This window comes from Schistocerca serialis, chromosome 1 (genome assembly GCF_023864345.2).
Source record: "Schistocerca serialis cubense isolate TAMUIC-IGC-003099 chromosome 1, iqSchSeri2.2, whole genome shotgun sequence".
In the NCBI taxonomy this organism is placed as follows: Eukaryota; Metazoa; Arthropoda; class Insecta; order Orthoptera; family Acrididae; genus Schistocerca; species Schistocerca serialis.
Window position 1 is genome coordinate 1010992980 of NC_064638.1, and position 26599 is coordinate 1011019578.

Below are 26599 nucleotides of genomic sequence, written 5' to 3' on the forward strand. Positions count from 1 at the left end.
GCAGCCCAAGGCGTTCCCACTGTTTGTTGTTGTTACTACAGGTACAATAATTGTTGATGCTCAATGTTCAAGGCATGTAAACTGCCAAAAGGATTGTAGGCAGAAGCTTGCAACACAGCATTTATGTCTTAAACCATACTGGAAGGTCTTCATTTCCAGATGAAAACCTTTATGAGCTGTTTTTGCATGTCCATCCTTTTGAGAAAATGAAACTCCTACAGCCATCCTTATGATTTTATTTATTTTGTATCTATCAGTTTTGGCACTTCAATGCACCATCTTCACGCTGTAGTTGATGCTGAAGAGGTGCTTATGAGCTGTGGTACAATCAAACAACAGGAAAATTTGATCACCTCATAATTTTTGGCACAGGTTAACATATTTGTGAAAACAAATCTTTCTATTCAAAGTTTGATGACAAGGCTGTTTTTTGGATAAGTTGCTACGTATGTCAACAACATAGGTAAATTTAGAGTCTGGAGTCAAAGAAGGAAAGTAGTCTAGAGTCATAACATAAAATTTCAGCCAGGAGCAATTTTCAGCTTCTATAGTGATAATGTTGAATGCAGTATTTCTCAGACCCAAAATAGTTGGATCCGTTACCCAAAGCACAAGAAGGCAAATGTCATAGGCGGTCTGCTACCAAAGGAAGTCAAAGAACAACAATTTGGCACATTTGATTGTGGAGAAGACAAGTAACAGGTGACTGTAACAAATAATCAACAGAATTCCTGGAAAGCAAAAACTCCTGAATTTTCTGAAGGTGGTAAACTGGAGAACAACGAAGAAAACCAACCTGGGAGGAAATTGGTGAATTCTTGATGCTAACAAAAGTTGGTATTTATGAACATAAAGATCCAAAATGTGTTTTCTGACATACTGCAGTCAAATGAGAAGAGAACATAGATGCAAGCTATTAATGAAGAAATGGACTCACTTAAGAGACACAATACATGGGCATTAGTTGAATTCCTATTAATGCCAAAATACTGCTGAATCACTGGGTTCTACGCCAAAAGTCTTGAAGAAAGTGGATTTTCAAAGCAGTGCTGTACATCTTTATATGTTTCACTGCAAATGGAATGAAAATAGATTAAACATAGCAATTTACATTGATGACGGGCTAATTGTTGGCAGCAACTTTTTTGAGTACTTTACAATGTGAATTTGATATAACGACAGGTATGCTTGATAGTTTCCTCAGTATAAAAATAAAGCTACTCATCGTCACCTATGGAGAAGTGGTCAGAGAGAGAAACAATATAAGAAATTCTTCTTCATTTGCCTCAATTCAGAAATTAAAATTTATTTTTGTTTCGCAACTACCTTCATCAATTATGCCTGGAAAGTTATACGAATGAACTACTGCCTAAGGCCACATTAACCAGTAAACAGTGCCCCAGGCACACTTCCAATTCTATCCCAGTTCCACTCTGATATAATGCCACTGAAACTGAACATTGTGCATCATTGAGATGTTCATGATCACTTCACACAGTATCAACTATGTGCAACCAATATGCCTCAAATTTTAAGTGAAATGAAGTTCATGTTTAGTTGATGATTATTCTACAGCACTATAATTATCACAAGAGTAAGTACACATGCGTAGTTGTGTAAAAAACATAAAATCTTTGGTGGCGACATGAAGAAAAACCTAACAAAATGTTGATTATCAAAGAAATTAAATGACAGAAAATCCAAGACGAAATAACAGCAACATGAAAAGGATAGATTGCTACTCACCACATAAAGACGGCATTGAATTGCAACAGGCACAAAAGAAAGAATACTAAAAATATTCAGCTTTTGGACTATGTACTTCTTCAGAAATAGAAAACTCTCACACATTCACACAAGCAAAACTCACACTCCCTGTCATCTTTGGGTGCTAATGCCTGACTGTAGCTGTGTCTAGCTGGGGTGGGCAATGGAAGTATGAAAGAATCATGGGATTGAGGAGAGGGAGGGGTAACACAGTACAGGTGGGGAAAGATTCTAATGCTGCCTGTAAGCCCATGAAGGACATGTAGGAGATGGCATTGGATAGCTAGATGGAGCTTCAAGAGAATGCACTTTGAGGGAAGCAGGAGGACGGAGGAACAGGGGGGGAAGGTTGGGGGGGGGGGGGGGGGGGCAGAGAACTGGAAAGGACTTTGTATGTGTGTTGGCAGGAAAGCGTGTGAGTACTGGAGTGGGAGCTGGGAAGGGGATAGGCAAGTGGAGGGCTGAGACTAATGAAGGTTGAGTCCACCATATAGCGGAGATGCTGAGTTGCAGAAAGGCACAACAAAAAGACTGTCACACAATTAGCTTTTGCCCAACAAGGCCTTTGTCAAAATTAAACACACACACACGAGCACAGTCTCTGGCAGCTAGACCCAGGAGAGGTAAGCAGGAGACTGAGGCAGGGAGGGGGAGGGATAGCAAGATAGTGGTGGTGGAGAGCAAGTGCTGCTAGGAGCATGCAGGGTTGAGGCAGAGAGTGGGGCAGCTAGGTGCAGTCGGGAGGCTAGACAGAGTGTGGGGGAGAGGGAGGGGCATAGCAAAAAAGGAGGTGGTAAAAAGACTCAGTGCACTGGTGGAATAGAGAGTTTTGTAGTGCTAGAATAGGAACACGGAAGGGGCTACATGGGTAAGGACATTGACTAATGAACATTGAAACCACGAGGATTATGGGAACATAGGATATACTGCAGGGCAAGTTCCCACCTGCGCAATTCAGAAAAGCTGGTGATGGTGAAAAGGATCCAGATGGCACAGGCTGTGAAGCAGATATTGAAATGAAGGACATCATGTTGAGTGGCGTGCTCAAAAACAGGTTGGGCAAATTGCTTCTTGGACACAGTTTGTTCGTGGCCATTTTGCGAACAGACAGCTTGTTGGTTGTCTTGCCCACATAGATGGTTCAAATGGTTGAAGTGGGTCTGAGCACTATGGGACTTAACATCTGAGGTCGTCAGTCCCATAGAACTTAGAACTACTTAAACCTAACTAACCTAAGGACATCACACACATCTATGCCCGAGGCAGGATTCGAACCTGCGACCGTAGTGGTCGCACAATTCCAGACTGAAGTGCCTAGAACCGCTCGACCACACCGGCTGGCCTTGCCCACATAGAACGCAGCACAGTGGTTGCAGCTTAGCTTGTAGATCACATGACTGATTTCACAGGTCACCTTCCTTTGGTGGAATAGGTGATGTTTGTGAAAGATTGAGTCCAGAGGAATTTCAGGAACAACAGGTATGTCGCAGGAGAGTGCCCATTCACGCAGTTCAGAAAAGCTGGTGTTGATGGGAAGAATTCAGATGCCACAGGCAGTGAAGCAGTCATTAAAGAGAGGCACATCATGTTGAGCAGCATGCTCAGCACCTCTGTGGTCCAGCTGCCTCTTGGTAATAGTTTGCAGTGATAATTCATGCAGACAGACAGTTTGCAAGTAATCATACCCACATAGAAAGCAGCACAGTGGTTTCAGCTAATTTGTAGATCACATTGCTGATTTCACAGCTTACCCTTCGTCTGATATAGTAGGAGATTCCTGTGACAGGACTAAAGAAGTTGGTAGACGAAGGAAGTGTGGGACAGATTTTGCTTCTAGGTGTATTGCAGGGATATGTGCCAAGAGGCAAGAGGTTGGGAGCAGGGGTTCAGTATGGATGGAGAAGGATAATGTGTACATTGGGTGGGTGGCGGAATATCACTGAAAGGGTAGCGTAAGGTAGGACAGTGGGGACGATATTTCTCATTTCAGGGCATGACAAGAGGTAGCTGGATTCTGGTGGACAAAGTGATTTAGTTGCTCCAGTCCTGGGTGGTACTAAGTCATGACAGGAGAACTCCTTTATGGGCAGACAGTGGGTATGCAGGCATACGGTAGATGATTGGGAGACAAGGCAAGGAAGATCTGTTTTTGGACATGGTTTGGAGGGTAATTTCAGTCTGTGGATGACTCGGGGAGATCCTTTGTATTTTTGGAGATGGACAGAACACCACTACAGATGTGATGACTCTGTGTGGCTAGAGTGCATGGAAGGGACTTCTTGGTGTGGAATGGGTGGTATATTTGAGGTAGAGATATTGCTGGTAGTTCGTAGGTTTGATGTGAACTGAGTACTGATGTAGCCATTCTTGAGGTGGTCTACATCAAGGAAGGTGGATTGGTGGTCTGAGGAGGACCTGGTGAAACAAATGGGGGGAGGCTGTTGAGGTTATGGAGGCATGTGGATAGTGTGTCCTCCCCTTGGTCCAGATCATGAAGATTTCATAAATGAAGGAGGTTTTAGACTCTGGGTAATCAGGAAGGATTCCTCTACATCACATTGGATGTTGCCACGCAGGTGCCCACTGCTGTACATATTCTCCACTGGGGTTTCAACTATCTCTTTCATGTCCTGAAGTGAGAAATATCCTCCCTACTATCCTACCATCCATCCCACAGTGAGATTCTAACATCTGCCCAACTTAAGCAATATCCTCGTCCATATGTACTGAACCCCTGCTCCCAACCCCTTGCCTCATGGCTCACGTCCCTGCAACAAACTTAGATGCAAAACCTGTCCTACAAATTCTTCTACCACCACCTTCTACAGTCCTGTTCACAGGCAGTTCCTACACCACTGAAAGCAGGGCCACGAATAAAAGCAGCCATGTAATCTACAAACTTAGCTGCAACCACTGTGCTGCTTTCTACATGAGCATGACTACTTACAAGCTGTCTGCCGCCACCAAACTACCACCAAGAGACAACTGGACCACTGAGGTGCTGAGCATGCTGCCCAACACAATGTGCTTCACTTTAACAAATGCTTCAAAGTCCACATCATCTGGATTCTTCCCAACACCAGCTTTTCTGAACTGTGTAGATGGGAACTCTCCCTGAAACATATCTTTTGTTCCCAATATTGCTCTGGCCTCATCCTTCATTAGTCCCTGTCCTCCACTTGCCTATCCCCTTCCCTCGTCCCACTCCAGTACTCACACACCTTATATCCCACCAATATACAAACATAATTTTTACCCATTCTCTAATTCTCTCCTCTGTTACCCCTTTCCACCTCCCATCACACACCCTTCTGATGTTACAACTATCAGCCTTTTGCTGTTCCCTACACATCACCGCATGCTCCCAAAAGCAGCACTCACATCTTCCCCCACCCGTACAATGCTATCTCTCTTCTGTAGCCCCCACTACTCACCCCAGACAGAGGCTGCTAATCTCAGTTGCAGTTGCTGCAGCCTTAGGCCCTTAATATGACTAGTGTGTTTCAGTTTTCCACTTCTGATGAAGTATGAACTATGAAAGCTAAATACTTTTAACATTCTTTCTTATTGAGCCTTTCTGTGATTATGAAAGAAATGTGTTTTTAAAGCAAAGTTACTGGAAAATTAGACACAACACACTCATCTCACCCCCCCCCCTCCCCCGGGCGCGCATGTGCGCACACACACACACACACACACACACACACACACACACACACACACACACACACACACACACATGCACAGTAGACAACTTCAAAACTACATAACCAAACTAAAGGAAGAAGTACACAACTGCAAGAGAACAGTAGTTAAGTTCCTGAGAAATGGTATAACATGTATTGAAATTTGGGTGGCAGGTACCTGCAAATCTTGCCTCCTGTAATGATACCTACCTTGTCTTAACTTACACAGTATTGGCATTTAAACTCACCAATTCACCCATAAAATTATTTATCTCTCTCCATTGCTAGAATCTATGCTCTTAAAAAAACGACTTTTTCCTACTATATTCTAAAAGTAAGTACTCCACACAGCTATAATCTGCTAGCCATCACACCTGGGCACGGAGAAAATAAGAGCATCAGTACCACACACCTCCTCCTTTTCCTATAACTTTAGCAGATGGTACATATGTAGACTGACAGGCTATATACTTCTGCAAATTCCCATTATAGTCATTATGCAAAACGACCATGAGGAAGTAGTAGTCTTCCTTATTCTTATATGAATAATTCTTTCAGTTATGCACTATGCCTTTTTATGTGGCTTCCACTGTAATTAGTTAAACATTTCTGTGATGACCTCACACTGTTACTGAAGGATACATACATATACCATGGCAAATAAGAGATGAGGTATTACTCCTAAATGCTCCCTTTTCCGATCACGAGGTTCTGTTGCCGTCCAAAAGAGAGCATCTATAGTATCTTGGCCAAAAGCGGAAAACAATCTATCACCAACCTGAAAATTGGTACAACCATTTATACAAGATAATATGCACAAAAGGAAAAAAAAGTTAGGTGACTTACAGACAACTTTACCTCCAACATATTGTAGAAGATGTAGAGTTTAATGACAGACTGACTTTTAATAAGATGATACATCATAGATGTATCAATATATGACATAATCATACTACACATGACCAAAATACAAGCCTTCAAAAGATCACAGATTTCTGCAGGTTTCAAAATCTTCTTTGACTTCGAGTTCTTCAATCTGGAATCAGAAATTATCAAAAACTTTTTCAGTTCATGTCATCTGCCTTTTGACACCTCAGAATACAACATGATAAATGAATGAGTGAATCTGAATGTAAAATGATTATAAAGATATTCACATGTCTCAAGTTGAGGCACCGCAGAATGGAAGGAATTTTATATGGTGGAAGTGTGTGTGTGTGTGTGTGTGTGTGTGTGTGTGTGTGTGTGTTGGGGGGGGGGGGGGGGGTTTGTAGAGATCAAAGCTTTACTACAGTAAGGAAGATCATGTGATTGTAGCCTGCAGTAGTTCTGCAGAGATAAACAGACTTACACAGAATAAACTAACATGGAGAGCTGCATTAAACCATTCTCATGATTGACCACAACAGCAACAGCAGCAGCTGCAGCATCTTTATCTGGAGCACAAATCATTACTTCCTACAATGAACTTTGACACAATTTAGAGATGTTAACAACCTGACGGTAATACCAAAATTTGGGAGAGCAAAGTCTCGGGGAGAGTTGACTCCCCACCCAAACCCCTACAGCAACACTGCCTAGCATACTATCTAGCTGAAGGTCTTCCCAAAAAATTCATAAGTAGTGCAATGACTAATTGATATTATTGAAATATGAAACAGTTACCATAAATTAGTAACTTACTAAGAACTTTTGGGTATGTCAACATTTAGGAGAGCAAGTTCAGGCCACCTCTCCATACCAGACCCACAGAGATAGCCAACTCTCCCACACACTACCAAGTCCAATAACAACTGTAATAGTAACATCAGAGGGTGGGATTGCACCGCAGCATTCCTTTACATAACTGGGAAACTAACATTATGGGGGAAATTGGTTTTTTTAACCTCAACAACCATTCACCCCACCAATATGTATTACACTTTGAGGATTTGTGGGCAACTGAGACAAGAGCCTCATTCCCTGTAACCCACAATGTAATGCCAAACAGTGGTTACTTAACCTGGCAGATAGTTTAAGTAATGGAGGACTCGTGGTGCTGGACAGTCTGCAGCCCAGGATGCCAGGACTGCCATGCCTGTACTCAGCCATTACTTGCTAGCTCCCTGAGGCTCCCTGAGGGTAGTATAATGGACAGTCAGAGGTTACACTTGTAGCACGGAAAGGGACATAGTACTGTAAAGACTCGAGGCCTAATTTTCTAATTTTCACCAATCCTATGCTCATAGCAAGTATTGAGCCACCTGAAGGAGAAGAGGGGTGGGGTGGGGTGGGTGGTGGGGATGCTACAAAATTAAGTGTGGTTACAATGATGCATGATTATAGGATAAATACAAGACCTTCAACAAATGAAGTTTGTTTATTTCTTGTTTGTCTGATAATGAGTCTGTGGCTGAAAAAGTTCACAAAAACATATCTCTTTCTATAAACCTTAATTTTATACAGATGCATAGTTTTCTTTTACCAAGCAAATAATTTAAAATCACATGCAAAATGTCACTTGAAGGTATTTTTCACTGTAGGGTTAATATTATATATGATGTTGGATAATATGACTTGCTTTTAAAAAGGATGCAAATCTCCTCCATTGTTGTTGTCATCTTCAGTCCAAAGACTGGTTTAACGCAGCTGTCAAAGTTGGTCTATTCTGTGCAAACTTCTTCATCTCTGCATGACTAACACAACTTACATCCATTTGAAACCATTAATGTATTCAAGCACTGGTCTCCCTTTACAATTTTTACCCCCCCCCCCCCCCCCCCAACACACATGTCCTTACATTAAGAAATTGACAATTCCTTTATGCCTATGGACATTTCCTATTGATAGATCCCTTCCTTTAGTCAAGTTGTGCCATAAATTTGTTTTCCCAGATTTGATTCAGAACCACCTCATTTATCAATCTCCCCTTTCAATCTTTAGCTTCTTCTATAGTACAATATTTTGAAAACTTCTATTCTTTTCTACTCTGAACTGCTTATCGTCCATGTTTCACTGTCATACAATGTTGTGATCCAGACAAATACCATTGGAACAGACTTGCTAACACTTATTAAATGTTATCACATTCCATATTTTCAGAAATGGTTTTCACACTAATACCAGTCTGCATTTTATTTCCTCGCTATTTTGGTCATCAGGAGTTATTTTGCTGTCCAACAAAAGGGCAGTCACAAATAAACTTTTGGCCAGCAAGGCCTTTGTCAGAAATAGATGACAGACACGAGTTCAGTTGCTGGAGAATGCAGTCATGTGCATGTGAGGGGTGTGTGTGTGTGTGTGTGTGTGTGTGTGTGTGAGAGAGAGAGAGAGAGAGAGAGAGAGAGAGAGAGAGAGAGAGAGACTGTCCTCTAGTTTTGATGAAGGCCTTGCCAGCCAAAAGCTTATTTGTGACAGTCTTTTTGTTGTGCTTATCTGCGACTCAGCATCAAATATCAAAGTTTTTAATTCTTCTCCCTGGATGTTAATCCCCTTTCTAAATTTCTGCTTGGTTTCCCTCACAGTTTGCTCAGCGTACATAGTGAATAAAATTGGGGATAGGCTACAACCTTTTCACACACCCTTTTCAATCACTACTTCCCTTTCATGTCCTTTGACTCTTACAAGTGCTGTCTGGTTTCTGTACAAGCTATAAATAACCTTTTCTCTCCATATTTTACCACTGCTACCTTTGAAATTTCAGAAAGTGTAATCCAGTCAATATTGTCAAAAGCTTACTCTAAATCTATAAATGCTATAAATGTCAGTTTGTCTTTCTTCGACCTTTCTTATAAGCTACGTCATATGGTCAGTGTTGCCTTGCAGGTTCCTATGTTTCTTATCTTCCTCGAGGTTGGCTGTTATCAGTTCTTCCATTCTTCTGTAAATAATTCTTGTCAATATTTTGCAAACAGGACTTCAAATGACCGTTCAGTCACATTCAAACCTGTCAGCACCTGCCTTCTTTGGAATTAAAATTATTACTGTCTTCCTGAAGTATGAGGGCACTTCCCTTATCTCACGTATCTTACACACCATCCTTTGTCTCCCAGGGATGTCAATAATTCTGAGGGAATATCTGCTACTCCAGGGTTTGTTGACAGTTAGGTCTTTCAGCGCTCTGTCAAATTCTTTTCACAGTGTTTTATCTCCCACCTTATCATCATCTACTTTCTCTTTGTTTTCTACAATATTGTCCTCAAATTTATTTTGCCCCTCTATAAATTCCTTGCACCTTTCAGGTTTCTCTTCTTGACTAAGTACTGGTTCTCTATCTGAGATTTTCATATTCATACAGCTGCTTTTTTTTCTTCTTCAAAGGTCTCTTAATTTTTCCTATGGTTGTTGTCTATCTTTCCCCTGTACATAGGTACTTTTACTGCCTTGCATTTGTCTCTGAGCCATTCCTCTTTAGCCATTTTACACTTTCTCACAATCCCATTTTTTTACCACCATATTGCCTTTCATCTGCTTCATTTCCTGCATTTTTATATTTTCTCCTCTCATCAATTAAATTCAATATCTCGAGTGATATCTGAAATTTTTACTAGACCTTGTCTTTTTATCTATTTTGTCCTCTGCTGCCATCACCATTTCATCTCTCAAAGCTACCCATTCATCTTCTACTGCATTCCTATTGCATCACTGTCTAATGCTTCCTTTGATACTGTCAACAACCCTTGGTTCTTTGAACTCACTCACCTCCATCTACTTAATTTCTTACCTTTCTGCAGTATATTCAGTTTTAATTTAGAGTTCATAACCAATAAATTATTGTCGGGGTCCACATTTGTCACTGAAAATGTCTTACAGTTTAAAATCTGGTTCTGAAAACACTGTCTTACCATTAAATATAATCAGTCTAAATGTTCCAGTTTCCCCATCTCTTCCACGTATACAAACCCTCTTTCATCATTCTTAAATGAGTTTTAGTGATGATTAAAAAATTATGCTCAGTGCAAAATTCTACCAGGCAGCTTCCTCTTTCGTTCCCGCTATCAAATTCCAGCCACCCATCACAAGTAAATCTTCATTTCACTTAACTGCCTTAAATATCTTTCTCACATCATATTCTTTCAATCTCATCAGCATATAGCTCCGAAAGCGCGCGCGCGCGTGTGCGTGTGTGTGTGTGTGTGTGTGTGTGTGTGTGTGTGTGTGTGTGTGTGTGTGTGTGTGTGGTTCCCCCCCCCCTGCCGTTTCCAAGTGAGTAGATTTTTTATATGTATCCAATCTATATTATGCCATCATAATCATCTGTGGAACTAATTGGCATATAAACTTGCATTACTGTGGTGGGTGTTCGCTTTTTATCTATCTTGGCTCCACTAAAGCGTTCACTGTGCTGTTCATGGTACCTTAACCAGATTCCTACGTTTTTACTCAGTATTAAGCCTACTCCTTCAAAACCCCTACTGTTTTCTGTGTTGATAACCCCCCAATTCCCATTGTATATACTAACTTCAACATACCAAAATCTCTTTTTAAATTCCCTAACATACCTACCAGATTAAGGGACTTAACATTCCATGCTCCGACACGATAAATGCCAGTTTTCTTTTCTCTCATGATGACATCTTCCAGTGAAATTCTAGTACAAAGATCCGAATAGGGTTTGTTTTTTTCCAGAATATATTACCCAAGAGGATGCCTCCATAATTTAACCATACATTAGAGGTGCACACCCTATGAAAAAGAAACAGCTGTGGTTTCCCCTCGCTTTCAGCCATTCACAGTATCACCACAGTTACATTCACCAATGTTACAATGCAAGATCAGTCAATCACCCACACTGTTGCTGGTGCAACTAGTAAAAAGGTTATTTCAGGAACCACTGGTTAGTGTGATGTCTCCACAGATAATCCTCCATTGTGGTTCCACTAACAGTACAGCTATACATATCATACGGGACGCAAGATATGCCATCCAGCAAGGTCCATGGTTTATGTGGGGATGCCTTCCTCACTAGAAATTATTCTCATCTTTGGAGAAGTATTAAATATTCTTGTACATTTTGATTACACAGTCCCATATAACATCTCTAAAATGTTGTTCAATGAATGTTTATATATGTGCTGAAAATTAATAAGGTAAAGTTGTAAGTATAATCATACAGCAGTACTGTTTGATTGAAGTAGTTTCATTCTTTGATTTAAACTGAAACTTCCACCAGTACCTCTCCTGCCTCCAAACTACATAGAAGTCCTCCTGCACAAGATCTAACACTCCTCAAAACAATTCCTTAGGCTATCATTTAACAATTTTGTCTGCATTTCCTATCCTCCAGGAGTTCTAGTCCTGCAACGTAAGCGGGACAACTTCTGTGAATTTTGGAAGTCAGGAGAGAGATAGTGGTAAAAGTGATCTGTGAGGAATGGCTGTGAGATGTTCTTGAATCACTCAAGTGGTAGAGCACTTGCTCACAAAAGTCAAAGGTGTCAGATGCAGGTACAGTTTTAGTCTGCCACAAGTTTCAAATCGGCGAACACTCCTGCAAAGTGAAGATCCATGCTTGAAACTCCAAATTTCTCCACAGTTGCTGCCAACTGCCAATGTTGTTGGTGATGATTCATGAATAAAGGGACCAGCAGCGCAGAGTCTCTCTCTCTCTCTCTCTCTCTCTCTCTCTCTCTCTCTCTCTCTCAGACAGGCATGCCAAGTCAACCACACAGCCTGACGTTCCCCAGCCCCAGTGGCCAGAGACAGTGGTGTTGGTGTTGTTGTTGTTGTTGTTGTGGTCTTCAGTCCTGAGACCGGTTTGATGCAGCTCTCCATGCTACTCTATCCTGTGCAAGCTTCTTCATCTCCCAGTACCTACTGCAACCTACATCCTTCTGAATCTGCTTAGTGTATTCATCTCTTGGTCTCCCCCTACGATTTTTACCCTCCACGCTGCCCTCCAATACTAAATTGGTGATCCCTTGATGCCTCAGAACATGTCCTACCAACCGATCCCTTCTTCTGGTCAAGTTGTGCCACAAACTTCTCTTCTCCCCAATCCTATTCAATACTTCATCATTAGTTATGTGATCTACCCATCTAATCTTCAGCATTCTTCTGTAGCACCACATTTCAAAAGCTTCTATTCTCTTCTTGTCCAAAGTATTTACCGTCCATGTTTCACTTCCATACATGGCTACACTCCATACAAATACTTTCAGAAATAACTTCCTGACACTTAAATCTATACTAGATGTTAACAAATTTCTCTTCTTCAGAAACGCTTTCCTTGCCATTGCCAGTCTACATTTTATATCCTCTCTACTTCGTCCATCATCAGTTATTTTGCTCCCCAAATAGCAAAACTCCTTTACTACTTTAAGTGTCTCATTTCCTAATCTAATACCCTCAGCATCACCCGACTTAACTCGACTACATTCCATTATTCTCATTTTGCTTTTGTTGATGTTCATCTTATATCCTCCCTTCAAGACACCATCCATTCCGTTCAACTGCTCTTCCAGTGGTGATATGTGTTCGGTTGTGCTTGTTTGAATTTGTGTGTGTTTTCTACTTTAGAAGAAGTCTTTTTGGCAGAAAGCTCAAATGTATAGCAGTCTGTTTGTTTCGCTTGTCTACGACTCAAAATATCCTCTATATGATGTGTAGCAATTTATCCTTTTCATAATATTGTTATTATTCCATTCTGTATTTTCCATTGTTAGGCTTATTCTTTGGCCAGAATGTGTTTTCTGGTGCTCAGTCTTTTGCAGCTGACAAATTTTCTAAATGTTTTCTTTCAGCAGCTTTTGTATCAGCCTACAATGACTTCACATGACATGGCTTTGTACTGTATTGAAACGTAAAAGCTCTTCCCAAGCAACCCCTGAAATTACAAATATATCTGTGTCAGTAACAACATGTAACAATTGTCTAAAGACTTTCTTCTTTCACGGTGGAGAAACCACAAGATAATTTTTCTCTAATTGATTTAAAATGTTGTTTAATTTACACATTTTGTTTGCTAATGACACTGATTATGCTAAGAAATACCTGTAAAATATTCACAGTTAAAGTTTTATGACACTTTTCCTACATATGTCTAGGTTAGATAACACCAGTATATTTGTTCTTCGTTATAGAGCTATCATTACACACGCTAGGAAGTTTTATGCTGTAAAAAACGCAACTGATATATCAGATAATGCAATTTCTTGTGATATATACTTTTTAACACTTATTGATACCAGGCATCATTACCTTTAATATGTTTAATGCTTTATAAATATGATTTATTACCTATGTTATTACGTATGTTTCTTTATTAATGTTCATCCTTGACACTACACAAGAATGTTGCACATTGTCTGATTTTTAACAACTCAAAGAACAGTTAACTTGTTTGTTACGAAACACCTCATTCATAACTCATATGACAATTACATGATACACATTTGAGACAAAACTTATGGTAATGGAAAGTCTTACAGATTCTGTGTGTGAAATAAATATTTTGTTTACAGCTATCACTTGGTATGGAAAGATAGGTGTTGGAAATACCGATGGTGTTAGGAAGTTAGTGAGAGGATTTTGAAGTATTTGCTTAATGGAGATAATGTAAGAAGTTTGTGATAGAGGGGAAATAATGTTACAAGATGATGATGATGATGATGATGATGATGATGATGATGATAAAGATGATGATTACCATCATTTATGATTGCAGAAATATAGTAGATAACAACATTATGATAAAAATAGTATGTTTTGAAGCTGAAAAGTTAACTATTATAAGAAGTATGTCCAGTAAAGTATGTTGTTGTGCGACAGAGAATATAAAGTAAAATTTGATTTGGTATAGCTTCTACCTGGAATTTTCAATCAAATTTTGAACTGAAGGGATGCTCAGGCTAGCAGAAAGATCTGTAGTGTAGTGGTAAATGTTAATTTACAGTGACAATATGAAAAGGATACACACACACACACACACACACACACACACACACACACACACACACGGCCACTGTCTCGGGGCACTAATGCCTGGAGTCAGTGGCCACACGTGTGTGAGTTGTTCTTGTATGAAAGTGTGGTTTTCTACTTTTGAAGAAGGACTTTGTCCGAAGCTGAAATATTACTAGCACTCTTGTTCATTGTGCCTATCTGTAACAGTTCATCGACGTGGTGAGCAGTAATCCCAGTACTCTTCACTTCATTTTACCAGTTTTGTGTGTAGAACTCAGTAAATCATTAAATACAGCTTCTGGGGTAACAGTTGTGTAAGTAATGCTTCTGCTTGTGTCATTCTTACATATAAAACTGCTATTAATATTTCAAACAATGAAAAATCCAGGATGGAATGTAACAATATTATGAGAAGGAAAGTTGCTACACACCATATAGCGGAGAGGCTAAGTCACAAATAGGCACAACAAAAAGGACTTTCACAATTAAAGCTTTCGGTCATTAAGGCAATAGTCAAGAATAGACACACATAAGCACATACACACACTTACGCAAACACAACTCACACACACAACTGCAGTCTCAGGCTACTGAAACCACACTGCGAGCAGCAGCACCAGTGCATGATGGGAGTGGTGACTGGGTGGGGGTAAGGAGGAGGCTGAGGTGGGAAGGGGTAGGGATAGTATGTGGAGGGGAGGAGGGGACGGACAGTGAAGTGCTGCAGGTGAGGTGGAGGTAGGGGTGAGATGCAGGGGAGGGGGGGGGGGGGGGAGGTAGCGGAAAAGGAGAAAAATAAAAAGACTAGGTGTGGTGGTAGAATGACGGCTGTGTAGTGCTGGAATGGGAACAGGGAAGGAGTTGGATGGGTGAGGACAGTGACTAACGAAGGTTGAGACCAAGAGGGTTATGGGAATGAAGGATGTATTGCAAGGAAAGTTCCCACCTGTGCAATTCAGAAAAGCTGGTGTTGGTGGGAAGGATCCATATGGCACAAGCTTTGAAGCAGTCATTGACATGAAGGGTTATTGTGTTTGGCAGCATGTTCAGCAACACAGTGGTCCACTTGTTTCTTGGCCACAGATTGCCAGTGGCTATTCATGCGGACAGAGAGCTTGTTGGTGGTCATTCTTACACATAATGCAGCACAGTGATTGCAGCTTAGCTTGTAGACCACATGACTGGTCTCACAGGTAACCCTGCCTTTGGTGGGATAGGTGAGGTTAGTGACTGGACTGGAGAAGATGGTGGTGGGAGGGTGTATGAGACAGGTCTTGCATCTAGGTCCATAACAGGGGTATGTACCATGAGGTAAGGGACTGGGAGCAGGGGTTGTGTAATGATGGACAAGTATATTGTGTAGGTTCCGTTGATGGCAGGATACCACTGTAGGAGGGGTGGGAAGGATAGTGGGCAGGACATTTCTCATTTCAGGGCACGATGAGAAGTAATCAAAACCTTGGCACAGAATGTAATTCAGTTGCTCCAGTCCTGGGTGGTACTGAGTTACGAGGGGAATGCTCCTCTGTGGCCGGACGGTGGGACTTTGGGAGGTGGAGGGAGACTGGCACGATAAGGCACAGGAGATTTGTTTTTGTACACGGTTGGGAGGATAATTACAGACAGTGAAGGCTTCAGTGAGACCCTCAGTATATTTCAAGAGGGACTGCTTGTCACTGCAGATGCAACGACCATGGGTAGCTAGGTTGTAAGGAACGGGCTTCTTGGTATGGAACGGGTGGCAACTGTCGAAGTGGAGGTATTGCTGGTGATTAGGAGGTTTGATACGGACAGAGGTCCTGCTGTAGCCAACTTTGAGGTGGAGGTCAATATCTACGAAGGTAGCTTCTGGGATTGATTAGGACCAGGTGAAGCAAATGGGGAAGAAGTTGTTGAGATGCTGGAGCAATGTGGATAGGGTGTCCTCCGTCTTCGTCCAGATAGAAAGATGTCATCAATGAATCGTAAACATGTGAGGGGTTTAGTATTCTGGGATTTTAGGAAGGATTCCTCTAGAAGGCCCATGAGTAGGTTGGCACAGGATGGTGCCATGCGGGTGCCCACAGCCCCAACCTTATAATTCTACCTGCGGACTGTTGTTTTGAACCGCAAGGATTACCTGGTGGAAGAACTCCGCCAGCTGTCAGATACGTCCACATACAAACCTTGCCACGATGACCTCATTCCAATATTCCAGCAGGGTCTCCAGTCATTAATCAAATCCTTAGGCCCATCCCAGAACCTCTCCCCGGAGTCCATCTCTCTACTCACCCCTACGACTCCCCACACTCCTACCTTCTACATGCTTCCTAAAGTCCATAAACCTAACCACCCAGGACGCCCCATTGTGGGCGCACACTGTGCCCCCAATGAGAGAATCTCTGCTCTCATAGACCAACACCTGCAACCTATTACCCGGATCCTATCCTCCTATATAAAAGATACCAACCACTTCCTGCACTGACTGTCCACAGTTCCTGCACTGACTGTCCACAGTTCCTGTCCTGTTGCCACAAGGTGCCCTGCTCGTAACTGTTGATGCCACCTCCTTGTACACTAACATTCCTAATGCCCATGGCCTTACCACAATTGAACACTACCTTTCCCAATGCCCCACAGATTTCAAATCAACAGCCTCCTTCCTAATCGTGAAGACGAACTATATCCTTCCCCACTATTACTTCTCTTTGAAGGCATTATCAACAAATAAATCCGAGGTATGGCTATGGGCACCCGCGTAGCACCATCCTATGCCAACCTACTCATGGACCATATAGAGGAACCCTTCCTAAAAACCCACAATCCTGAACTCCTCACATGGTTCCGATTCATTGATGACATCTTTCTATCTGGATCGAAGGTGAGGACACCCTATCAACATTCCTTCAGAACCTCAACAACTTCTTACCCATTTGCTTCACTTGGTCCTTCTGAACCCAAAAGGAAACCTTTCTAGATGCTGACCTCCACCTCAAAGTTGGCTACAGCAGGACCTCTATCCATATCAAACCTGCTAATCACCAGCAATACCTCCACTTTGACAGCTGCACTCTTTCCATACCAAGAAACCCCTTCCGTACAGCCTAGCTACCTATAGTCATTGCATCTGCAGTGACAAGAAGTTCCTCTCGAAATATAATGAAGGTCTCACTGACCATTGTTATCCTCCCACCTTGTACAAAAACAAATTTCCCATGCCTTATCATTCCAGTATCTCACAACCTCTCAAAGTCCCACTGTCGCCACAGAGGAGCATTCCCCTTGTAACTCAGTACCACCCAGGACTGGAGCAACTGAATTACATTCTCCTCCAGAGTTTCGATTACCTCTCATCGTGCCCTGAAATGAGAAATGTCCTGCCCACTGTCCTTTCCATCCCTCCCACAGTGGTATTCTGCCCCCCACTGAACCTACACAATATACTAGTCCATCCTTACACAACCCCGATTCCTAATCCCCTACCTCATGGCTCATACCTCTGTATGGACTTGTCTCGTACATCCTCCCACTACCACCTACTCCAGCCCAGTCACTAACATCACCTATCCCATCAAAGGCAGGGCTACCTGTGAAACCAGTCATGTGGTCTACAAGCTAAGCTGCAACCACTGTGCTGCATTATGTGTAAGAATGACCACCAACAAGCTCTCTGTCCGCATGAATAGCCACCAACTAACTGTCTCCAAGAAACAAGTGGACCACACTGTTGCTAAACACTCTGCCAAATGTCAATGACAGTCATGTCAATGGCTGCTTCACAGCCTGTGCCACATGGATTCGTCCCACTGACACCAGCTTTTCTGGACTGCGCAAGTGGCAACTTTCCCTGCAATACATCCTACATTCCCATAACCCTCCTGGCCTCAACCTTTGTTAGTCACTGCCCTCACCCATCCAGACCCTTCCCCGTTCCCATTCAAACACTACACAACTGTCATTCCATCACCACACCCAGTCCTTTTATTTCTCTCCTTTTCCGTACTCCCCACCCCATTGCACCTCTCCCCTGCCCTCCGTCACACCTGCAGAACTTCACTATTAATATTTCATTATTTTTTAGTCACAATATAAAATTAATATCTTTCAAATAATTATTTCTTTTGTATTTATGTACAATTGAACACAGATTAATAAGATACAGAATCCTGTATTGCAAATAAATTATTTAAAAATTAACATTTATAGCACTCATCATGTGATCTTTCAAACCTCTAAAAGTCTGTAACTATTTTTGGCAGGATCCTTTATTTAAAAATGACCCAGTTCTAGAATGGAGTCGTTTGAGTTCATATATTATGCGACTACAAACAACAAGTTGTAAATAAATTGGAGTAGCATATGTTTTTGAGTGGGTTCCGCCTTTAGCAAAACACTATTTTGTTTTTGTCCCAGACATGTTTCACTGCAGTTGCACCATCATCAGTGGTTTTTTTTTTTTTTGTTTTTTTTATTGTTATGGCTGTTAAACTTAAGGAATGTTCTTTACCGTTTAAATACATACAAATATTAGTTTCTAAATTGTAATAACAAGTTTTTGAGGAGTACACAAAATTGTGTATTCATACCTTCTTATCACATGGTCTGGTTTTTCTGCTGTATTACATTTTTATGGCGTCTGTTTTTCTTTACAGTTACTCACCTGCAACTATATACAACTTAATGTAGGCAAAACATTTACACAAAAATTACAATTTCTAAACTGTTGGGGCTATGCCTGAGATTAATAATTCATGTGAAAGGTTGTGTGTGTGATTCATTTATTACTTGCTTTCCTTCAACTATGGCCTTTTGTATTTGATAATTTTCTTCAATAATTATTTTTGTGGGTGGCTGTTGCTGCATTTGAGAATTTTCAAATCCGTGTTGACGTCTGTTGGGATATGTTCTGTGTATCTAGTATTAAAATTTCTGCTTGTCTGTCCTATATAAACTGATTTGCAGTCCTGACATGTTAGTTGGTAAATACCAGATGTGTTGTGTTTGTCTGCGCTTGTGTTGGTTGTCCTTAGTTTCTTCTGTGTTGAGTTGTCTGTCCTGTAGGCTACTTTTAGCCCTTGTTTTTTGAGTTTATTGCCTATCTGTGGGGTGCTTTGTTGTTGTAGGTGAGAGTGAACCACTTGTTTGTTGTTGTGGGTGTTTCTTGTTCATGTGTGCTTGTTTGTGTGTTCTGTGTCTTTGTAATTTGGTGAGAAGGTTTGTGTGTATTGGGTGTATTTTCAATTTTTTTTTAATTCTGTGGTTACGTTTATCTATAGTGTGTCATGTCCATTCTCTACAGCTATTTGTCTGAAATTCATTGTTATAGTTGCTTTCAGTCAGTGGAGTTTTGTTCAGTCGGTGTATCATACATTGGAAACCAGCTAGTTTGTGTGTAGTTGGATGATTGGAATGTTTGTGAATGGTTGTGCTGGTGGTGGTTACTTTCCTAAATAAGGAGAATTGGTGTTAGTTGTTGTCTCTGTATATTGTGAGGTCAAGGAAATTTAACATTTTGTTGTTTTCTGTTTCTAATGGCATATGACATCATCTACATAACAATACCAATATATTATCCGGTATTGTTTGGGTCCTACTATTGTTTCAAATATTTTATTTTCAATGTGATTAAGAAAAATGTTGGCTAGAAGTCCACTGGCTAGTGACCCCAGTGTGGCTGTTGTGGGCATGTTGATGTCTTTGATTTTTCGTATCAGCTCTTCGTTGTTGTATATGCTTCTGTTATTTATGTATGTGTAATGTTTCTATAAGTATGTGTGCATTTCTCTGGCTAAGTGGTATGTGGGTGCACTTCTGAAGTTGACAACGGGGCATATTGGAATGACCTTTTTGTGGAACTTTAGTAGGTGTTCAGTGTGGGTGCATGGGTGTTCTTTTGTTTCAGCCATTTCGCTTTCTGTTTTGTGATTATGTGTGAGATATTTTTTAGAAGTGCTTGTGTATTTTACTCGTATATTTGTGTTGGGTCACTGGTTAGCTTTGGTATGTTGTTGTCCTCCAGAAATTTTAAGGTTTTATCTTTGTATTCATCCTGTTATATAATTATCATGGTGCTGCCTTGTCCGTACTTGTAATCAGTGCCTTGATGTTTTTAAGTTTGTTTTTTATTTTCCTGCATGTTTTTTCTTCTTCAGTTTTTGTTCCTGTCAATATGTTGTTCTTGTTTTCCTTTATTATGCATCTTATTTCTTCTGCAACTAACTCTCTTGTCAGATCCGCATTGAAGTTTTGGTTACTGTTTCCTTCTTGTTGTTTTATGATGTATTCACTTTCTGTGATGAGATTCTCCACTGTCTTGTGTGTAATGTGTGTGTGTTGAAATTGTATTTTGGGCCTTTTTCTAGAAAATTTATTTCTTGGTTAGATAGTTGTATGTCAGTAAGGTTGACCAGACGTTTGTGGAATGTGTTGTTTGTTTGCTTTCTATTCTTATGTGTAATGATTTCACTTTGTTTTAAGAGGGCATTTAGTTTTTGTTGTTGTTTATTCCATTTGGTTTTTATTTGTGTTTCTGTGTTTTGTTTGACGTATTCATGATATCATTAAATATTTCACAGATTTTGATGTGATTTCCTAGTTCCAGGTGAATTTTGAATAGTTCAACATTGAGTTCCTGCTTTTATGTATGTAGGTATCTAATTTCTCAGCCACTCAATTTCAGCTTTGTGTTTGGCTCCTCAAAAACCTGTAATTACGCTAAGGCGGAACCCACTCAAAAACATATGTTATTGTTAAAGCAAACACAGACAAAAGAGCTTCAACATCAAGATGATCAAATTGGAGTATTTAACAAAACTGGAAGTTGAAGTTAAATCATAAAAAGAATGCCAGTATCACTATTTCCTCTTGCAGAATACAAAAGTCAAGAATAATTCAGAAAAATAATGAAATGTTGCAAGGAAATTTTGACAAGATCTATTAGACAAAAGATAAGTAAAGGTATGTCATACTTTGTGACCTCAGACAATTTTAAAAAACACTACAATGTAACCACCTTTTTGTCATACACCGGAATTACAAATGAAGACAGAATTAAGTGCCAGACCATACACTTAGAAATTGTTGACAACAATTAAATCTTTAATGGAAGGTAAAATATTAAGTATTGGAGTGACGTGCAGTTAGTAATCTAATGAAATACGTAATAAATGTATTATGAAAGGGATAGACTTCTCGTCACCATACAGTGGAAATGTTGAGTCATAGACACAATGAATTTCCCATGCAATCCGCACATGTGACAGTTTGTTTAATGGGTGTATACCATGTGTTCTGAGGACATTTGTTGACTGTACTTTATCAGGGTGTATATGTGGACAAGGAAAAAAAATTCCCGGATTTCCCGGTTAAAAATACACTTCCTCCCAGGTGAAAATACAGTTTTTCCGTGTTAAGTGACAGTATACTCTTCTTCGGCACTGTAAAACTCATCAATTCTTTGAATGTTTATGTTTTTATATACCGACGTTTTGAAAGACCTTTGATGGGCAGGAACATGTACGCTGCATATTTCTGTATTACGAAGGTATAAATTTGAATTCCACCAAACACCGCATGTCACTTTCCGAAGCATTGAAATCGAGATTGCGAGGCGCTTTTGTAAGCCAGTCATAGCTCATTGTCACGTGATTTTGCCAGCTGATGACAGCACAGACACGTGATGTAGTAAGCCAATAGCAAGACCACTCTTAAGTAGCGCGAACGCACAAATAAGAAAAGTTAATGGTTCAAATTAATATACATAGCATTCACATATAATATTGGTCTCTAAGATTAATAAGCTGGAAGAGGAGCTAAGCTTCCATATATAATGTTGATCTTTTTTGCGCGTGTTACACTTTAAGATACATCACACAAATGTGCCAGCAAAATTTTTAATAACGACGTAAATGTTTGATTTTCTGGGCTCGAAATTCTTCTAAATGGTCGTCCTCAAAGAGCTGATTTTTAAATAAAGTCAAACGTTTTGTTATTTAAGTAATTCATCGTAATTCTCGCACATAGTTCATCTTGCGTAAAAGGAAATTGGGTTTGAATGTAACGCTTTTCAAACCACCATTCGCAATATTTTCCTGCGACGTGTTAGAAATAGGTTCGTTTCAGCAGTTGGAAGAGAGCGCCAGATAATAGGCGTCACCACGCTTACACAGTTATGATGACGCAGGAAGCCCATATGTTCGTACGTGTAAAACATTAAAAGATCTTACATTATGTCATAAAACAAACAAGACATAAGAGGATACTTCAAGAGCATCGGAATTTCGTGAGCCATGCTAAAATGCATAATTCGGCTTAAAATGCACATTCATATCTCCAGATTCGTATGTAAATTTTCTTGGAATACCAGTACTGTATTATCTCATGTTTGGTTCTTTATTATGGCATAATGCCATACGTGCACTTGAAATGCAGCGAACAGCTGACACTAGCCAATACTGTGAAATTAAACACCTCGTTTCAAATAAAACAGAAAAGATTAATGAACTTCATTGTTCTGCAAGACGATTAATGCTTGACTGTCAGGAAGGTGGACATAAAATCTAAAACTAATACCATATTTCAGCTTTCCGTAATTATGCGAAAGTATTTTAATTCATTTGATAACTCCCGGGCGCAAAAATCCGTTTGTTATCATTTAATGTGAGAGCAATAAACTAAGAGAAAACAACAAAATCACTGAACGTAAACACAGGTCACGTGGAGACAATCCATCTCCGCACCACAACTCAGACTGTTGTGGTCATCAACGCCAGATTTACTATATTTCCGAACTGGGGCAATATTAAGTACTGGCGCCCAGCCATATTTCTGTAACCAGAAGCGAAAGAAGGTACTACTCGTACGGGACTCAACTGCGCATGCGCATGAGCCAGCCCGCAACTGCTCAAACGAGTCGGCAGACGCTTGTATGAGCACTGTGTTTTTTCGTTCTATACGGCGCATTTCCTTTTTAAGTTTTATTTTAGTTTTTTTTCTCTCGTTCATGTTTTGTTGCTGCGTATTATTCTGCAATAGCGGGATACAGTAATATCCTTTGTTAGAGTTTTGGATCTTACCAGTCACAATCACAAAAATTTAGCTGAAAACTAAAACAATGAAAAATTCCCGGGTTTTTCCCGGTTGTCCCGGGTCGTATACACCCTGTTTATGCAGTTATTCATGGCATGTGAGTTTTAAATTAATGTTGACAATGTAGCCACAAATGCAACTAGGGGCACAGTTGAAAATGGGCAATGCCCAAAACTGATCGTGTGAGAAATAAAAGATTTTATACGCAGTTTGGTGGAGAAATGCCATCCTTCAAACTGATAATGTTGTCATTATTCCATTCCAGACTTTCCACTGTTTGAAATACTTAGTAAATGTTAGATGACAGATAAGCTTCAGGGTAATCTAGACAGAGAAGTAATGCAAAGCAGCCATCAACTCAAAGATTAGTTCGAACACCAAAGTGCTTTACTACTCATAATCATATTCCAGGTGGTATTGACACAGACTGCAGTGGAGGCACCACATGCTACAGGTTCACTCTAAACATATCTGTACCACCTACTAGACCACACTGGAATATACTACAATCTCTACCCATAATGTATGTAGTGTCCCCCTCTTCCTTCCCACAATCAGTACAATATTTTAAAAAAATACCCCACTTCCGAACAGTATAATGGCTAGGAACCTAAAAATGTAGCATCTATTTTTGGTAAACTAGAATATACTTTTTAAAAGTAAATAAATGATTACACGTATAAATTTAAAAGACTCTGAATCTTCCTGTTACTAGCATGTTACATTCTGTAGTTTATAACTGCTTCATTAACTACTACTGTTTCCTCAATCTCTTTGAAGAAAGAAACAAGACAGGTATTTCACAAATAACTTTTAAAAATCTGAATTTTTGCTGCTCAAAAGAAAGTAGTGTACATATCTCATGATTGCCCATCTTCAGACCATTTATACTGAAATGTAGATACAGAATGGATTTAGAGGGAAGTCTGATAATAGTAGAAACACACAAAATATATGATACACAACAAAAATTAAAAGAAGAAATTGTACCAATGATGATATGTGATGATGGTGAATGAATAGAGCAGCTTTTGTGATTCCACTAACATCAACTGCCAAAGAAAGTAATGTAGCTCCGTCCACTAAATATCGAATTATGTCAGCGATAACCAAAGAGACATACAGGACATAAAACAATAAGGTGCATACAGAATAGTTATACAAAAGCTAATAACAAATTAAGCAAATAGATACATCACTTTATATAAAATGAACCTAATTGCTCCATTTGTTACTAGCTTTTGTGTAACTGTTCTTTATGTATCTCACTGTAACAACTGTTTTCCATCCTGTATGCCTGACTGGCTATAACTAGTGTAATTCGGTATGAGATGGGAAGAGTGCTGCATATTTAAGCAACAACTACATTGTTGTCCTTAGTAGCTCACATTCGTTCACCGCCATCACCTACCATCATGGGCAAAATTTCCTGTTTCTATTTATGTTATAGACCATGTATTTTATATGTTACTACTATTACCAGACTCCCTCTATTTCATTATAAACAGTCAGCACTGTTTTTAATCCATTTTTAAATCTCAGCATTTAGGGAAATAACAAAAAACCTAACTCTGGATGGTTGTGCATGGATTTGAACCATCGCCTCTTGAATATGAGTCTCACACACCTCCTCGTTCAGTAACTATTGGAAACCCATATACGAGGGCTATTCAGAAAGTAGGGAATGTTTCCATCTGACGCCTCTACGTGCGTGCCAATCGTGTATATTTTGGTATGTACATGCTCGGCAGCTCAATCGGCATCCATCGGTGAAGCGGGAACATCTCTGCGCATCTGGTTTTTTCGATATTCGAATTTGAAATGTGTGCTGCAATTGAAAATCCCTCCAGTTGTGAAACGCGGTCTGTGATATGGTTTTTGTTGGCAAAAAACCTAAAACCTATAAAAATTTATCGTGAACTGTGCAAAGTGTACGGAAACAACATAATGAGTGAATGTTCTGTCCAGAAATGGTGCATTCGGTTTAAAAACGGCCAAACCAATGTTCATGATGAAGAGAAGAGTGGCACCTGAGCATTGTGACTGACGATCTTGTCGCTAAAGTTCATGAAACGATGTCTGAAAACCATCGCTTCACAATAACTGAGCTTTCGCTTTATTTTCCACAAGTTTCACGGACTTTGTTGTTTGAAATTGTCACTCAAAAGCTAGGCTGCCACAAGTCTCAGGCGGCAGAATTTTACGATGAAGGTCTTTCAGATGTGTATAACTAAATGTATTTCTTGCACTTAGTTTTTTTTCTAATGCCAAAACATTCTCTACTTTCTGAATAGCCCTCGTAACTAAAGCTACAAAAAGATAATATCCAACATATATGCTTTCAAGCCTTTCAAGATGAACTGGCCATAAGTTGTCTTAAAAACTTCTCTCCGAAAATACACAAGTAAATTCACCCAAGAGAGCCTACAGAACTCACATCTACAACAAAAAGGCTCACCCAAGCTGTTTTGTAAGTGGTCAGAAAGTGATATTCCATTGTGCTTTTCTTTTAGCTCATTTGTCTTTTAATTTCATGTATAGCTACTTTTCCTCTTTCTAAGTTGTTTTAGCACATATGATATACAAAGACTATGTGATAATTTTAGAGATTATCTCCACATTTGTTTTTTCAATGAGTGTGATATACACCTCTACAATCAGGCACTACTACAGTTATTAAAGCAGAAGCCTTGCATGCCAGTGAAGCCCTCAAGGCTTCACATAAAAGATGACATGAAAAACACCCTAAAAGAAGAAAGCAAAAATGTAATTAAGGTTCCTGACACCATACAAACTGGGGACCAAATAAATCAGAAGTTGGTTAAAGACTACAATCCTGAAAAACAGTACAAAAATTATCCAACCCCATGGCAGATATCCAAAAAAGAAGATTAAAATTCTATGGACACATCCACAGACATTCAACAAGACTTCCCCAAAAAAATTTGACACCCTTGGAACAACTGAAAACTACACCTTGGATTCAACACATCAAAAAATATCTAGAAACAACCCAGATTAATTCCATAGACAGAAATTTGTACAGTTGTAAAAACCGACAGGTGGGAAGGATAGGCGCAGAATGAAACTATGAATAAAAAGTGAACAAAACAGACTAAAGAAAGAAAGAGAATTTGTGGAGAGAAAAAAATGGAAATTCAGAAAACTGATTCAAAAAGCTTTGTATGATCCTGTAG

General features: G+C 39.9%; 1 protein-coding gene across 1 annotated transcript in view; it reads right to left on the reverse strand.

The window, feature by feature from the left end:
* Nucleotides 1-26599, reverse strand: part of LOC126413380 (protein TAPT1 homolog) — a 135967-nt gene that overhangs the window by 73328 nt on the left and 36040 nt on the right. The window contains exons 4-5 of the mRNA XM_050083260.1: nucleotides 6312-6489; nucleotides 6096-6231 (exon numbers count right to left, since the gene is read on the reverse strand). Of these exons, the coding sequence (XP_049939217.1) occupies nucleotides 6096-6231; nucleotides 6312-6489 (314 nt within the window). The remainder of the gene's footprint in view (nucleotides 1-6095; nucleotides 6232-6311; nucleotides 6490-26599) is intronic.